At 40.4% G+C, this 18,645-nt stretch overlaps 1 protein-coding gene across 1 annotated transcript in view; it reads right to left on the bottom strand.

The window, feature by feature from the left end:
- Nucleotides 1–13,458, bottom strand: part of LOC142036680 (neural-cadherin-like) — a 69,239-nt gene extending 55,781 nt beyond the window's left edge. Inside the window, exon 1 of the mRNA XM_075040106.1 lies at nt 12,408–13,458. Coding sequence (XP_074896207.1) covers nt 12,408–13,458 — 1,051 coding nt within the window. The remainder of the gene's footprint in view (nt 1–12,407) is intronic.
- Nucleotides 13,459–18,645: the final 5,187 nt, after the last annotated feature.

Here is an 18,645-nt window from a genome sequence, read left to right as displayed (position 1 = left end):
CATAAGTGCCTCTCTTGACCAGTATACATTTCCACTGCATATGACCCTACAGATCTTATTGGTATGTTATCTTCTTCCATCAACCATAGACAATCTGATTTATAAGCAGAAATACTAAATAAATCATCAGATAAAGGCAATCTGGAGGAAAATGACTGTAAGTTCTCCCTTGACTGCATACCATATATCAAAGTAAAAACTGTAACAGAAACACCGAACAGGACTGTACTTCTCTGCACCGAGACCTACAAATGTGACCTGACAACTTGTAGAAACAACATCAGGATGTCAAATGAAGCATGATTGGACAAGGACTTGCCAGAGGACAACGTGTGTGATGAAGAAACTGACATGGACAATAATGTGTAATATGTGTATGTCTAGCAGGACAACACATTAAGAATTTCAAAGTATATGTTCGTGAACATGATTTTTTAAAGCATAACTCCTTATTCTAACAAGCGCAGCAAGTATTTAAATTTTTTCATTTGTTGCAATTATGATATATACATTACAAAATGCAGTCTCTTATATTTCGTAACTGACATAGCTGCTTGCCTACAGAATAGCTGTGTTTTCCTTCAGAATGGAGCTTAAACCAGAACTTTAACTAAATTTTAATAAGGTATATAAAATTAATTTTCTCCGCTATTTATGAAAATCATTTGTGCTTCAAGACAGTGGAAGGAAAGAAATTTTAGAAACATATATCTCTCAATAGTTCTGGTGTCTCAATGCCTCTTTCCATCAAAACACCCTCCCCATACGTATCTTGCAGATATATTAATTACACATCTACATCAGTGTATTAATAGTAGTAGTACATTATTATGTCTCTGCATTTGTATATTGTGATTAATAGTAGTTTATTAGTAGTACATGTGCAGTAATATTGCTACATTATGGAAGAAATAATATGTTACAATTCCACTCAAATCTTAGCAGAAACAGCTTAAAACTGGTAATCCTCTGTGGATTTGGGTTAAGTCCTACAAACACACAGACAAGTTCTACTTAAATTATCTCTTCTGAATACCAGCCCCAACAATAAGTGGAGATACCTGCAACTATATTCAGTATTGCAAGTCAGCCCTCTACTGAGATCCTAAGTCAGGAATCTGACACAGGCTTAATTATCCCTAAAAGAATTTTCCAACTCTTTTGTAACACACTACCAACAAGAATTTCCTCAATATTAAACACTAGCTACTTGACTTTCAAGCCAGGCACACCACAGATATCTTACATAAAGTCATCCATTCAAAAAAATCCTACTAAAAGAGTAGTTCTGCTAATTACAGTGTTGGCACACGTGCAGATTTTGCATTTGACAGATTTTCTTCCCTAGCTTCAGACAACAGAAAAATTTAAATTGCTTTCTCACAGATATTGAACAACAAGAGATAAAACTCAAAATGGCTCTTGCTGCACATAAACATGACAGTAACATAACACTGGAACATCTTATATTAAAAATTAGTATACTGAAAAGTTATATTGAAAATAATACTTCATATTCAAAAGGGTAAAATAATCTTTTTTATTTCATCAGAAAGTATTTTTTCTTCTTCTTCTCTTATTTTTCACTACAAAAACTAATGAAAACAGATTCTGCGAGCAGAATGCTTTTCCCACATATTTGCAAACACCACTTACTTGCCCTTTGCAATAGCAAAACTAAGCCCCCTCTACAGCTCTCTCTTCAAATTATATAAAAAATTAAAACTAAAATTATAAACTCTAGTCCAGAGGTTTTTCCTACTTTAGCTGCTTAATTCCCTATTAGAGTCAATTCGTTTATCATCAAAAATCCTTCTTAGGGCAGCTCATCCTGGAGTCTGCTTTTTCTCTGATATTCCCTCCAGTTTGAATTACTTCCTTTTAACTTAGTATTACTGACAAAAGCTGCAGCACTGAAGTTCATTCCCTATCACCAAAATCAATCTTCATAATCCACTGCTGAAACCTCATCACAGGTATCTATCTATATTTGCTTATTTTTCATGCCTATCTGTGGTTGAAAACTCATAAACAGAAGGATTTATTATACTGCCTTACTCTGAATTCCAACTACATTAGGTAACATAATACACTAGCTGGCCCAAGTTTCTGCTCACAGGAAATATGATATGCCATGGCTCACAACTTTCATCCTTTGAAAAAAAAAAGAAAAACACATAAGCAAAATATTTAAGTGACTTGCTGGAAAGTTTAACCACAGCAAAAATGCTCTGTAAAAGCAGCAGTAACTAACTTAGAGAGAGAGAGAGAGAGAGAATCTCTAAAATCTCTTTCTTTAGGTCTGCCTGTAGGCAATCTTCTAGATTCATACAGCTAATGAAATCAGTTCTCTACCAACATACTCTGCATAAGAATTACACATCAACATAATCCAACTGTTGGTTTCTACAGCAAAAGCATTTCAAAGAATGTCACAGTTTACCTACATAATGTCTCTAGGTGTCAGACTTTCATCATTTTATGCCAGGCTAATTTTAGCACTACACCTGTTTAACCTTTCAATAGATGTAAAACACATAGGTTACCTCAGCTATCTGAGGAAACTGATTTAGTAAAATCAGAATTACTGTACATCCAATAACATTCCTTCAAGTCCACAAGGTCCAAGCCATAATATAGATAGGATTTGTGCAATATCTAAAATCTTCCTAGTTTAAAACAAAATTCACTTTTTTGAAAGGAAGTCACTTCTCCAAGAAGCAGCATGAAAATCTGTTATTCAACTGCCTTTCAAAAAACAACAGTGAAGATCAAGGACAGTGTCTGCTGTCAGCTTCCTCACTAGAATCCTTTTTCCAAATCTCCACGATCAAAAGGCAGACAGTGCCTCATTAAGCACAGTTGCTAAGATTGAGAAGCTTTAATAAAGGCAGAGTTAAATATATAGGAGAAAACAGAACGTTTTAAATTAACCATTCAAAGAATTTGATCCTTTGGTGAAAGACAAACCACATTTGTATAATTAAATAAACTGTTCTTATTAAAACAACAACAAAACAAACAAACAAACAAAAAACCCACAACAACACACCCACCCACCCCTCAAAAAAAACCAAAAACAAACAAACAAAAAAAACCCCACACAACAGGAAAAAACCTTAATATTCATATACTACAAAGACTGGGTTACATACTTTATCCAAAAAGCTTAGGAAAAATTCTAATAAATTAAAAAGTTGTCACAAGCTTGTAAAATAATTAGCAATTTTTCATGTCAAGTTTAAGACATACAGAGGGACTTAGTATCTAGAAGGAACAGAAAGCCCTCTCAAAATCATGAACCTCTAGGGGAGTCCAAGTTAAAGACCTGTCAAAATTGAAGAACATACTGAAAATTACAAGAAGCGGCCAAATATCTTGATCAAATAATGGTTCATTTCTTCTCTAGGTTCTTCACTAGTTCTTTATGGCTCTACCAAATCCAGGTTTATCGGAAAAAAACTCTTTTGTGGTGATCACCATTAATTTTCTAGGAAAGGGTTTCAACAAAGTAACATGAACTCACTCCTCCAACCTGGTATCAAAGTTGGGTTATAAAGATTCATTGGATTGCACACAGATACTGCAAACTAATAAATCCTGTCATTTCATACGGCAACTGGAAAAAAAATATTCCCCCACCTACCTATATTGTTACACCAAGGCTGGCAGGACTTTAATACTTAATCATTCAGTTAACAACAACTCTTGAACGTTACACTGGTTAAACGAAGCCTTGAAAATCATGCATGCTGAAATAGTTTGATTCCAATTTCAAATAGTGTAGGTTGGAGTTGCCTCTAAACCCATCTCTTTTCACCATGTCAAATTATAAAAGATGCTGTCAATCTGTGAAATCCAACATATTCTCAGACTTCTGATTTCATTAGGATTATATGACTATCTTTTCTCTCAAAAATCGAATGGATACTTCTGTAAGATGAGTCTTGAAAATAAAATCCTTGTATTCATTAAAAATGTAGGCTTCTCTGCATCAATGTAATTGATAAACCTGACAATGCCAGATGTTCTGATTTTTAAAATCTGACAATATAGAATATATACTTGACTGAACAGGTCTCTACAATTGTGGACAAATATTATACATTACTTGAATGTACTTAGGGAAGAGGTATTATATTATTATGATTAAACAATAATGGGTGAGAAGCTAAGTTGCTCCTGGCATTTTTAGGTCATTTCAATTTATTTTTAAAAGGAGATTATGAGAGTGTTAAAAGTCTTGCAAGCCTTTAGGTCAATATTGCTATTACATTCTGGTCTACATCTATCAGCAAATTGAGTATTCAAGTTAGCATTTTTCTTTTTGTTTTATAAGTTACTCCAACTTCTAAGACTTTAACCTTAAATAGACAAATGTTTTTTGAAAACTCAGGGTGTTGTTATTGGTTTGGGTTATTGCAAGTAAAATATTTTAGGTTTGGTTGAGAGGACATTGTTGTTTTTAGGAGGCTTTGCAAATATCATACTGAACTCTTTTTAACACTTCACTCTATATGCCTTCATGTAAAATATCTACTGACTTAAAGTTTGGAAACATACATTTCCAGAAAAAAAAATCTTACTGTCCTAAGCCTCTAGCTGCAATCAAGAGAAGTCCCTGTTCCCAGTTTCATACCATAACATGAGATAAAAGCTACTGGTTATTGTATCCAGTCCTACTGTATACCCTTCAAAAAACAGGACAATTATGCACAATTATTTCTTCACTGTCATCTCTGAAAATTCAGTAAGTATATGATGGGCTACTTTTAAGTACAGTAGTTTGCTCATTCATAAAACATAAACTTTCTAAAGAGATAACTTTGATGGGCTCAAGCTATGGACAGCCCACATTCCCTCCTAATATGCCTTACCTTTTTTTGCAGATAGAATAATGACAGCCTGTCATGTCGCTGTTCCTTACCCTCATATGGCTTTTAAAATAGAAGTTAAAGCAAACCAGAAAACAAAAGTAAAGAAAGCATCAGAGGAGCTAAATGATTGTGGCAGAATAGTTCTTATTATAAATTACCAATTAAAAGAGAGTAAAGTGATAACCATGTTATCAGGGACTTCCCATTGTGGTATCCATCTGCTGAGAGGCAGACAGAAAAAACAAGCATGCCCAGATGTGAAAAAATGACTACAAAACAATAATCACAACAGACATCCTTAAATAACAAAACATGATTACTGATTGTCAAAAAGTATTATCATAAGGAGACAACTTAGCTAAGGAGGTAGCAGCTACTGTACCATTGTAAGGTGGGAAGTTCTCTTGAAATTGTCCTTAGAATTTCTTGGGGAAAGTCTGGTTTGTTTCTCTGTAGCCCCTCATATGCAAGGAAAAAAAAAAATGCCACCACCATCAGTAGCCTCACCAACACAGCCTGCTGTACTATTTTGTATCATCATGCACAGAAGGTCTTTTGAACTACCACTATCTGGACTGCAAACCTGAGCACACAATAGATAGGAGATCATTATTCATTTTAATTTTCCAGAAAGAGAGAATGAAAAAGAGAAACCTGACCATGACACATCATGTATCAACATTTATACGCATCATCAGTAAACTGAAGCCTATTGGTACCACACAGAACTCTTGTCATTAGGGCTAGGAAAAAACACTAAACCGGTATCTGCCAAGCGCGCTGTTATTACAGGGAGAAAGGACACCAGGCTGTGAGACTTCACAAACACTTTTTTTGCAGCAGGGAATAAAGACTGACAAATGTCAGTTTCCATTTCAAACTGTGCTGAGGAGTTAGCTGTCATAAGACAAAGCCTCCCTTCTATTTCAACCCTCTTCTGCTCTGTCGCCCCCAACTGTCCTTATCCCAAAACTGGCACTTCCTTAACACTGACATTTATATGCAATTCCCATTTAAAGAAGTAAAAAAAATTTCTATGTATAAGATTAATCATCTAAGGCAATCAAATTTCCTATTTAAGAAATTATGATCTCTTATCAGAAAAAAAGGAAAGGAAAAAGCACAGTCTATGTCTGAAACACTGTATATTATTAAATACTGTATATTACCAAGTGAATCAAAAGGAAACTGTCCTCAAAATACTGAATTTGTCCCCTATTTACACCAAAATACTTTGAAGTCAAAGGAAAATTTACTGTGGGCTAAGTGTCAGTCTCTCTTTTATTCTAAAACCTAAACTCAAACATACCAAGAAGGTTTAAAGATATTCTATCTACAAATTTGGACACCACACTTCTCAGACTAACTGAATAAAGAGAGGTTAGGAAAAACGGAAATAAAACTATTTCATAATCAAATAAAGTGTAACATAATTGCCATGTTAGCCAGAAAATCACTGTCCAATTGGCGATGTAATAAACCAGCTTTGAGGAAGATCCTATCCACATGTTCTACAATTTACTACTTCCATCAGATTAGTAGATTTGTGCTGAAATTTAGTTAGAACTTTAAAAACAAACAACAACAACAACAAAAAACCCCCACCTTATTTCTTTTGCAGAAACTGAATGTTTGAGATGATAAACAGCCAGAAGATCTAAACAGCTTTTGGTGTTCAAGTCCCTGTAGTCTAACAAAGATATTTTTAATCTGACTGCTTGGAGTAGGCAGCATATAGTATCAAAACATTCAGACTGAATAAACACCAACACGGTGCTCTAAAGCTTCCCCAGACATTCCTTTCTACCACAAATAAGTAACATTCCAAACCTGTAAACACCTATAGTTGTCCCAAATGCACACAGAATGTACATTTTCTTTTGACTTAATAGCATGAAGCCCACTGCAGTTTAACAAAGCACATCTGCTGGATAATAGATAATGATTTCACCTTAAGTCCAGCTTGATCTGTAACTGTTAACATGGCTGTAATTCATAAAAGAGGTAATAAGAACTGTAAAAGACAAAACATCACCCAGAAGCTACTTAATTCTTAGGGACAATCCCCACAGAATCAATACAGCTAGTAAGGGACTAAGGCCTCAAATAAAATTAAACCAGATGATCCTTGGCTTCCAAGCATTAAAATCTTCAAGGTTTAAAATATACATATCACTAAAATTGGTATCTCCACTCTATATGTCGATTTAAATAGGACAAATATACTTAAAATGTAAGTGACCGCTGTAAACTACTTGGAAGACATGTCAAACATCGCCCTTAGTAAATCCTCTGATAAGAAAAAATGAATGATGGGATTGCAAAGCTAATGCCCAGGGATGAAGCAAGGTCAGAGGAGCTTGAGACGACAGAGGATTAGAGAGACGGGATCTTTCATGCACTTCCCCCAAGCATTAATGGAATAATAATGTCTCCTCCTCAAATTAAATGCTAGCTCTAAGTTAAAATCTTAATGTGTATGACAGTCTAAGAAATTTTACCTTCTGTTCACTGGGTGAAAACTTAAAATAGTATTATGCTTTTGTGAAGAATAAATAAATTGTGTCCCAATAAATTAAATGGGATAAAATCTGAAATGCTACAGAAAATGTGAGCGTAACCATCACTTCTTCAGGCAAGGTTAACTGAAGAATATAGCCCAGGGCTGAGTGACCAGTGGGGTCACTAGAGGAATTTGCTCATCAAGGACCATGTGCCAAAAAAACATTCTTATGAAGTTAAGCCCCAAAATTTTGGAATTCTATTCAGCATTTTGTTGCTCAAACTAATGTCTGAGTTTTGCCTGGTGTTTCTCTTTGGTTTGGGGTTGTGGGGTTTGCGAGGGTTTGTTTTCTTTTTTCTTTTGGCCAGCATATTTGTAAATTATGAAAAATAGAAATATTATTGAGCAATTTCAAATGAGTAGTTTCAGCTCTCGAGATTTAATTTTCTGTCTAATGTCCAGGCAGAGCAATTTAAGCTCTCAAGGTAGTCAGGGTACAGAGAATATTTTATACAAATGCACACACGCTGCTGCTGAAGTTGCAGAATTTAACTGCCAAGGAGCAGCAAGGACAAGCTGCTGTGCAGGGTAAGGTGAAATGGGAGTCAAGGGTGACAGCAAGACAGGCAGGGACCTCACTGTCCCCGAGCAAGAAGAGCAGAGCAGGTCCCGAGACATAAACCTGGTTCACCCAACGGTCCAGCAGCCACCAGACATTTAAATACGTAGCGACGAGGCAGGTCTCGGGTCCAGCTGGGAAGCCGAGGCAGTGAGGCAGCGTCAGGGTCAGCAATATACCTGGCCAGGTACCGCACACACCCGGGGGAGCTCAGGAAGGGACCGGAGCTTCATTCGGCGCAGCTCCCAAGGCACCGGGCAGAGGCCACGGACGGGGCTGGTGACAGCTACCTGTCCGATGCAAGGTTAGCTGCCTGGTGTCAGAGCTGGCCTTGAGCGCGGGCGGCCGAACCCAAGGAGCAGGGAGCTGCAAGAGCCGTTACTGCACTCCAGGACCTGACAATCACGTTGGACAGGTCAGCCCTAATCTGAAAGGTAACATCCTACCAATCTATGAAATCTATTGGGCTTGACTGATCTGTGATCTCTATTTCTTAAAACTGACTTCTGCCTGTTTTTAAACCTTCCTTCTAAGAATTCACGCGAGGAACTCACCTGAAGCTGAACTACAAAACAAGACAGTATCTCATCTCTTGTCCAGGTCCTGGAATTATTACTCCTCCACAAGCACAGCAGAACCCCCTCCATAAAAAAGGCACTTAGTCCTATAGGCCCTGATTTTCCTGTTTCTGCTTTCCAGTAACTACTGTTTCCAGAAAACAGATAAACTATGTTAAAACTAAGTCTACAAACTATCAAATGGCCACAATAAGATACACGGTGAATAAACAAAACTAGTAAGGTACTATTTCCTCTCCAGGGAGCAGTTAATTTTACTGTAGCACTAAAATACACAAAATAATAATTTATTATTTCAAAGAATATCAAACAAATTATGGAAATTTTTTTTTGCACCTACATTTAAAAAAAACAAAACAAACAAAAAAACCCTGTGATATTTATAACCAAAATATGTCCAGTCAAAAAGTAACCACAGCATGTAGTTGCACTGGTAATGACAGTAGTGATAATAGTGATTTGTCCACATGACTACAATAAATCTTAGAGCTCAACTGCAGCTTTGCCAAAAAACCCAACCCTGTGTGCTGAAGAGTTGTTCATGCTGTAAATGCCTCTCAAAGCTACCCCGATGCAGGAAAATGTATACCTGTGCCAAGCCTATAGTCGCACCATACGGTTCTACTAAGAAATACTCCAGCTGGTGAGGAGTGAATCTGTTACACCAGCAGTTACTTCCCATCCCAAGTGGAGCGATTATTAGGTTAGCTAGGTTAGTTCATATTTTCAACAAGCTGCAACTCAGAGTGAGAAAACCCTTCTTCTTCTATGCACATGTGGAACGCTATCTGGATATTGAGATGCTAAAGGTCTGGTTGCATCTGGAACAGTGTTTACTTCAATGAAACACCAGCCCTGGACATGCTGCCATGTTGATTATCCAGGACAGAATTGAGATGAAGCAAACAGAAAAGTTTTTAAAATTCTATTTTAGCTGAAGAGAAAAAAATCAAACAACATGCAGCCTGTTACATATCATTTGTGCTCCTCTGAATAAAAATTAATTCAGGAACAGGACATCTCTTACACAGCTCTATTTATGAACTAAAGGGTGAGAGCTGTCACATAAACTAGGAAGAAACATTGCTGAATGTTGCCTTATTACCATATACGAGTTGTCCTGCTACTATTTTGAGAATGCTCCATCAGGGGAAAAAAAAAAGAAAAAAAAAAAAATCAGTTTTTCTTCCTAGACATGTATTAGTACCACTTGTGCCAACGTGCTTTTAAGCATTCTTTACTACTTTAGATAAGGAAGTGCACATTACAAATTAATCATAATAAACTAAGCTGAAAAGATAAAGGACAAAGAGGGTAGACTTCATATGCTAAAGCATCTAAAAATCTTGTCTCATCCTTGACACCATTGCCTGGGTTGAAGAACAGAATAATGACAGAATTAATTACTGGTTAATTTCCAATTCTCAGCTACCAGACAGCAAGAATTAGGGGGTGTAGAAAATTAAAAATATATTAAAGGAATTAATACAACTTTATACCACTTGAACATAAATCAACATCTGATACTGTAAGCTCTAATACCAGAAAACCGTAGCTGTGGGAGTATTTATGGTTATGTACAATGTAAAATAAGCCAGCACAAATGTTAAAAGCAAAGCAAACAAACTAGAGAAAGAACCTTAACTTACACTTTTATTTACAACAAAATTCAGTGTAACCATCTCCATGCTTTAATTCATACTGAGAGCTCACTTCTGTAAATACTGGGTTTTTTTCCTGGAGCTTTTGCAATCTTCAGTATCTTCCTTATTTCAGACTAATTAAAACACCTAGTTCTGCTAGCCCTCTTTCTCCCTCTCCTGTCCCATCCTCTTGGTTATCTTTTCTCACATTACTGAATTTTAGATCGTGAGTAAGGAAAGAGGCATAACTTTCTAAATATGTTTCAAATACCTATGTATTTTAACTCCTATAAAATGAGTATTTTTGACGTGTATTTTTTAATTTAGGCTCCTTTAAACAAAGAAACTTTAAATCACCAGCATCTAAAGTACGCTATTTGTACTGTCCACAATTAATTGCCATCCACCTAGTCTCCGAGAGTCAGAATCTAGTTCTACATATTTCTCAGAGATTGTATCTTACAACTTCATACTACTAGCAGTAATATATCAAGCGGGTGGAAAACACTCCAAACTATTTAGTAAAACTACAAGATGGTGAAAAAAACCTCTGAAAATAAGTTAAAGTTGCTTCATTTTCTTTTTAACTGGGTTAAGCAAGCATTGCTTTGGAAAAGAAATCTCTGGCATGACAGAGTCACAAGCGTTGTTCCAGGCAATCTCAGACTCCTATATTCAGGCTAGATAAGAGTAAAAACTAAAAACCATCACAAAGGTGAGACTAGCAGTAACCAGGGGCAAGGTTAGCTACCACTCTTCCAACACCATCTTCTTGATCCTGACACAGGGAGCTGTGACACCAACAAAGGGCTGGAAATTGAGCTACTTGACAGAGTGGGTGGACACCCCAAAAGCATACTCAGATTGACCCAACAGATTTTGTCACTGCCTCCGAGTAATGACATCCCCTTTGGCACGAAGCCTTGCTCAGGACTGAGTAGCAAAGATAGGACATAGAAAGTGTTTGTATTTTGGAAATTGGCCTATCAACCTGGTCAGCAGCCAAAGTTCCAGCCGGAACACAGCATAAAGCCAGTACAAGTGACTGACATCAATATGCTACAGCGATAGGTGTGACAAAAACCAAGTGAGAACAAGAGAAGGATCTGAGTGAGAGTTTTTCCTCAGGTCCCAAATGAAATGAGTTGGTGATCTAGCCCGCTTCACAGAGGGAAGTATCCATGTCACTGAAACTGTCAGCACTAATTAGAATCCCTGCTGGCATCCTCAGGGATTTAACAGACACCGAGGAATAAACTGCCTCACTCCTATGGGCTGCCCCTCAGCCAGAAAACAGAAGAGATGAGGGGAAGGAATAGCATAGGAAGCTTTTCATCCCTCCCGCCTGCACTGCTCTGTGGCTACCAAGTTGCTCTGAGCAGTTGCACTGCTGAGAAGTTAATAATTTTCACAAGAACTGGAAGTCACATAATGCAAACACCTTTCTAAACCTTTCCAAGACGAAATCAAGCCAACCAACTCATTTCTGCTGACACAATTTTCTCCAGAATGCTCATGACAGTCTTCAGAAGAACAGTTAGAATTGCAAATAACATGAAAACAACAAGACACATGGTGAACGCACACACATATAAAACTCACATCACGCTTGTGAGTCAAACATGCTTAACTTCAGTAACGACTCAAAACTCTGTGACTTCAGCTGCGTGCTTCGAGTTAAGCATTTACAGGATGAGAGCTATGGGAGGCTTTAGAAACACTTGTGCGTAAGAAGCACGGCGTATCTAACATGCTTTGTCTCAACGCGTATATAACGTAAATAACAGTCTTTGGTTACGCTACCCATTTTCCACGCTGCTCGTTAACGACTAAGAATTTCAGCAGGTGAAGTAGTTAAATTCTGATAACCACCTTACAGCTCCAAGCATTTCGCATAGCGGCGCGGTCCACGTTCACTAACCTGCGCAAGGCTTCTTGCTCCCTGCAGTGTTTTAATGCCAACGATTCACGCGCCTGACAGACCGAAACTACGTTCCAGGAGGTAAGGGCGCACGACGCCTGCCGCCACCAGGGGACTTTTCACTCCTTAAAAGACCAGCCACCCCCCAACTTACTGCCGGGACGAGGCCGCTTAACTCGGTAGAAGCCGCGACTTTTTTTAGCGGCTGCAGCCGCGGGGGCGAGCGGGGCAAGCCCGTGCCCGCCGCAGCCCTCGCCCTCACCTACCTCGGCGCTCCCGGACGCGGACGACGAGCTCGCAGGCGGCCGCCGCCTCCCGGTCGAGGGCCGCGGCCAGCGTCACCTCGCCGCTCTCCCGCTCCACGCGCGCCGGCGACTCCTCGACGGGCGGCGACACCAGCTCGAACCAGGCGGAGGCGAAGGGCGCCGGGGCCAGCGTCGCCAGGCGGCTGCCCGGGCGGGCGTCCTCGGGCAGGGAGAGCGCCAGGGGCGCGGCGGGCGGCAGCGCGGCCCGCCGACGGCGGCGGGCGGCGGTGGCGGGCCGGGGGGGCTGCGGCGGCGGCGGCGGCGGCAGGCGCTTGGCCTGCGGCAGCACTTCCAGCTCCAGGGGCTCGCTGAGCAGCGCCGGCCGGCCGCGGTCCCGCGCGTAGAGGCGCAGCGGGATGGGCGCGCGCAGGTGGAGCAGGGAGCGCACCAGCACCACGCGCCCGCTGCGCGGCACCACGAAGAAGTGGGCGCTGCGCGGGCGGGCGAAGTAGCGCAGGTCCGCGTTGGCGCCCGCGTCCGCGTCCTCGGCGCGCGCCTGCCACACCTGCGACTTGAGCGCCAGCGTCTCCTCCACGCGGAGCTGCGTGACGCCGGGGCGCGGCCCCCCCACGAAGCGCGGCGCGTTGTCGTTGTCGTCCAGCACGCGGACGGTGAGGGCGGCCAGCTCGGCGGCCGCGGCGCCGCGGGGCAGGCAGCGCTTGCAGCACAAGCCCAGGCGGAAGGCGTAGAGCGCCCGCGCCTCGCGGTCCAGCGGGCGGGTGGTGCGCAGCCAGACGCGGGCCGTGCGGGCGTGCAGCGACACCTGGAAGTGCGAGTGGCCCTCGCCCAGCAGCTGCAGGCGCCAGCGCCGCCCCTGCACCTTGGCGCACCAGGGCTCGGGCCCCAGCCGCGTCAGGGGGATGCTCAGCCCGCGCACACGCGTGCCCGCCGGACGGTTCTCCGCCACCTGGCCGCCGAACGAGGGTCTCCTCCGCGGGGCGGCGCGGGCGGCGGCCAGAGCCCAGCACAGCAGCAGGCAGCCGGCGACGCGCCGGGCTCCGCGGGGCACCATGACGGCCGCCAGCGGCGCCGAGCTGCCGGACGACCCGCGCTGCCCGCCGCTCCCCGCGGCGGCGCGGTGCGGAGCGGAGGGCGGGCGGGGAGGGGCCGGGCCGGGGGCGGGAGGCGGCAGCGCCGGGGCCGGGGCAGTTACCGCCTCCACCCTGCCTCCTCCCGCGAGCAGCGCCGCCCGCGTCCCGAGTTCACGCAGAGTAAGCGGACCCGTGCATCGGATGTGGGACGTCCCTGCCGGGCCAACTCCCCGTTAGACCCCGTTCTCCTTCTCATGTAATCATCTCACCGCTTGCTTTACCTCCGCAAGACCCCCCGCCTTCCCCAGGAGCCAAGTTCTTCGTCCGCCGACCCCGGGCACCCCTGCGCAGGTGCTGTCCTGCCGTCTGTCACCTGTGTCCAACCGGCTCTCCCGGCACGAAGTATTTCCGCCGAAGATACTGTCGCGTTCGCTTCTAGATAGCCACGCATTATAAAACCCCGGGTTTGCCCTCAGCTTGTACTTGAGCAATGTCACTCGCTCGCCTAAAGTTACACCTTTAGTCACGATTAATCAGCTCCCTAATACCTCCAGAGTTGTAAAGGTAAAGGAATTTTTTTAGGTGGAAAAAATGTAGCTTAACTGCTGAATGTTTCTGGTAATGAGCAGAAAGAAATAGACCCCAGCGTTCATTTAACTGTGTTGGATTTGGGGCATAAGTGAGTAAAACTAAAAAACCAGTAAAACTAAATTTCACCATTAAAGTTAACTGACTACGTAAATCGAGGAGGTTGCAGAAAAAGTTACTCCACTAAGCAGTTCCTCTTCAAAATAGAATTGTGCTTTCAGGAATAAAGTCAAACACAATATAAAACTGGCATTAGCTATATTTATGTAGTACATAAACCACTTAATCTTAAGAGTCATTCTGAGATTAAAGAAAAGCAAAAAAATAAAAGATGCTCTTTATTAGTCACATTACTCAAATTTTATGAGACTGTGAATAACGGTTACTTTTCTCATAAAATAGGCAGGGCATTCTTCCACACACTTCCCACCCAAGACTGTGAAAAACTTTATAAACACAACATTGTAACTTCCTGATATCCTTTTAGAGAAACTGGTTGCCTTTATGGAGAAATGGGAGTCCAGGATCCAGTAGGAAGACTACAGGAGACTCAGAACAAAAAATCCAAGTGCTCTACTACTATTACCACAAGAGTGACCTTCTCCATTTCATCCTGCAAGTAATTAAGGAGATAGATACAAATCTTCAGCTTCACACAGTAATATATTATCTTCATTTATGCCTCATACTGCATCTGTCCACTTTCAATCAAGCAGCACGCTATTGTCAGCTGGAGAGTACCTATACTCACCTTCCCTTCCTCCCCTTTCACACCAACAGTCAGTAGCAATTTCAGACTGACAAATTCCTCCAGAGTCCAGGGCAGGATTACCCTTCTTTTCACCCACAGAATGGAATAGGCATAAGAACTTCCAAAAATAAAACATCTATCCCTAACATGCATCGAAGCACCAAAGAGGGAAAAAAGGGCTGAGGAACTGCCATCTGAGGTAGAACAGTGCAACTGGTAAAGCTTTGGTGGCCCATCAGAAAGGCAGAATCGCTTACCTGAAACAAAAGAAATTCACCTAAAGTACTAAATGGGAGTTGTTTCTCCATGCCTCAAATGTACCTGAGATCTCAAGCATTTTCAATTCTACTTTGGCATAAAACCCGTGGTGTAAGAAGTTGCTGTATCTGAATTCCAATGCAGGCATGGGTGTCTTGATTAGGATGAAATAATAAATGGGTCAATCTTTCATCCATTTCTCTAACAGAATTGAATCTTCATTATAATTAGCAATAATAATAATGAATATGCCTTCTTTAAAAAAAGTTAAAATATTACAGTTGAATTGATGTAAAAAGTTGAGATGATGCAAATTCTTAGGATAATTTTTCCTCACAGAGTTAAAATGGCCTTGAAATCCCTGTATAAAAGCACCCTTCTATATGGGGTGTTATCTTCAGTGCTTTTGTGGTGCTTTTTTTTTTTTTTTCGGTCTTAAAAAAAGAAAATTTCTGAGGTCTATGGATTGTATACAGGTCAATACAGATTGGGATGGGAAGAACCCCTAACTTGGTCACAAAGATTTATACGGTTCCAAAATAAAAGGAACTTTTCTAACAGTTCCGTAACTAGTATGATACATGAAGAATCTACAACTAATATTTGATCAAAATTTGATCAAACCATTTTATGGAATCATTTTAGTGAGTTCTGTCTTCTATATCCACTAGCATTTTTCTCTGTAAAAAACTGTGAAAATACACCAGGAACAGAACTACATTTTGAAAGGTCCTTCATTTCTCCATCAAAAATTCAACAGACATTTTAATTAGTTTACACACAAACGTGGTTCTGACTTTAAAGATGAGCCTCATTCATGGTTTCAAACGCAGAATTCAAGCTACATTATTTCAATCAGCATGTAGACAGAAAATTCAGAGATTACACAAGGGGATTTTTTTAGGAAAATAGAGACTTTATACTGATGTTTGTTAAAAAATAAAAGCTTGTTGATTTTTATAGTTCACTGCCCTATGGTAATTGTAGACAAATACTTGACACTCTAATCCTATTACTAATTCTGCAAATTAGTGGGAATCTAAATTGGTGCCCTGGATGATTGTACAGTCAGAATCTTTCTGACTTCAGCCCATCTCCAGAAGCCCTGACCTTACAGGCGCTGACTTTACAATACCAGCTCTTCTACTTCACAAGTTTCATGAGATAGCAGATCTAGAGGGTATAATGAACTTTACACATTGTTTGCTTCCTTTTCCTGACTGTTCAACAGCGCACTCTGAGGTTACATCAGGGTTCTCTGTATGTTCCAGACCATCCTCCTGTCTATAGCAACTCCCTCTATTTCTGCTAGCTCTAATTTTGGATTTGACAGTTAAGAAGCACCAGTTCTTGCACTAAAGCAAGAATTCTTTTCTTGCTCCTGCCTTGAATTACCTGTGTTACCTCAATTACCATCTTTTAATAGAGTAATTAGAAGTTTCCCTCTTTTTTCTCTGTAAAAGCCAGGACTTAATAACTTGAAGGATACACCTACATACCTCAGAAAAAATCTCCTGACTAGGCTTACACGCTGTACAGATTGCTAGCTTGCAAGCCTGGAGCACAAGGTAAGCATAGTTTCCAGAGATCTCACATGACCAAAGATATCTAGTGGTCACACACAGCACTAAGCACAACCGACCTGCTGGTTACTGAGGCTCACCTCTATGATCAGGTGATGGCAAGGCCAAGACAAAATCATAATCTCGCTCAAAAATTATTAACTCATGTTTGAAAATTACTGAATTACAGTCTTTGTAATTACTGATTTATAGTATGAACGTAAATTTTTAAGGAAACATCATGTCAAGTATTTGATGCAGAATTTGCATTTTACAAATTAGATTTCCTTTAAAATATGAACAGGAAACATTCTGAGGAAAATCTTACCTTAACTTTATGGAACTGCACAGTAAATATTGAGGCAGGAGAGAAGAATGATGCTAGGCATTCTTCCTGTTTTACATATACCTTGTAGTTGAAGGGCAGGATGGCTTAGGGAAAAGTGGCACAATTTACTTTGCTTTTGATCAAAAGGCAAATATGCCTGAAGCAGTGAGTGGTCTTGACTGCCACATACTCAGTAGCTGGCTTTCAAGGGGGAGAAAGGGGCTGGAAGTCCCCTAGGATCTTTTACTGTAAATAACTATAAATATGTATCAGTAACAGAATTAATGTGCCCCTCTGAAGCCAGCTGATATATATGTCATCTGGTACACCTGACAGACATTACTCTCAAGCACTAGTTTAAACTTTCAGGAAGGGTTGTGCCCTGCTGCATATCTAGACAAAGGAACCTCTTTCTACACTATTTACTTCCCACTCATGATTCCACAAGTGTCTTGGCACACAGCTCTGCAGGATCTAGCCCAAAGCGACAAGACAGTCTCTGTGCTATTTTAGATGGTTTGTACATTGTCACTTTTTATAAACAACACTTGTAGCTCCATTTTCTCAAAAGCAAGTATAAGTGATAATCCTTTCCTGTATAATTTTGAAAACTAAACCTAAATTATTCAGAAGTACAGCTGCTGTTGTCTAATCCTTGCTAGCTCTTTATGCAACTTTCTCACTATACTTGACAAATTTTTCTTGGAACCTAGCAGTCAAATGAGTGCAAGAAACACCTTCTGTCATGCTAAGAGCAGTATCCTTCCTCCAAAACTGAAAAACTGATGACATTTTCAATACCCTTCAGTATTTTATAACAATTACTTTCCTGTTCATTTCAACCAGCTGGAAGACCCTTTCTGCTGTTAAGCATAGTGTGCTATATACAAGTCCAGGAAGGTTAGAATAAATGTTTTAATTACAATAATCTGTGTAAATGGCCATACTTCTTATGCAGTCAGAAACACCTCCTACCTAACTTATAATCAAATTAAATGAACTATACATACATATAAAAAAGTAAAATCTGAGGTGTGTTGAATCCAGACAATACAGTAACAATAAATTCTCACTGAATAAAACTCTAATGGTATATTCTGTTTTTCCTGGCTGGTGCCTTACTACTTACCAAATCAGTTACATTATTAATAATATCAGTAAACAGCTGGAAAATCTTTACAGAAAAGCTTTTCTTAAAAATCCTAAGTTTTCACATGATAAAGTTTTTCTATTAATCAGAATTTTGACTTATGTGACTGCCACAGAAAGGGTCATTTCACTTTTTTTTAAATAATGACTTTTGTAAATGACTTTATACTACTCTCTAAACATCCATTTTTCTCAAAACTATGCTTCATCCCTATAACTGCCTTAATAAAATGTCTGTGTGAGAAGCAGACTGCCGGTTTTGCATTCAATACATAAAACACAATGAATGTATACGCCTGACACTAAATCTTAGTAAACCTTGCTTAGAGTATTTTTTGATTATTTGTATACATGCAGTAAACAGAAAGAATCAATTCATTCTTGCTTGTATTTCCTATTCATAAGCATAATTCTCCAAAACTTCAATATCTTTTGGTTTGATCATCACATTTCCCTGTGTTTCAGAATCGCAAACTGTTTTCACCTCAGCAGAACTAATCAGAACACAATTTACATTGTCAGAATTTGCAGA

Source organism: Buteo buteo, chromosome 11 (assembly GCF_964188355.1).
Source record: "Buteo buteo chromosome 11, bButBut1.hap1.1, whole genome shotgun sequence".
In the NCBI taxonomy this organism is placed as follows: domain Eukaryota; kingdom Metazoa; phylum Chordata; class Aves; order Accipitriformes; family Accipitridae; genus Buteo; species Buteo buteo.
The sequence above is the reverse complement of the archived record's forward strand: the minus strand, read 5'-3'. Positions and strand labels throughout refer to the sequence as shown.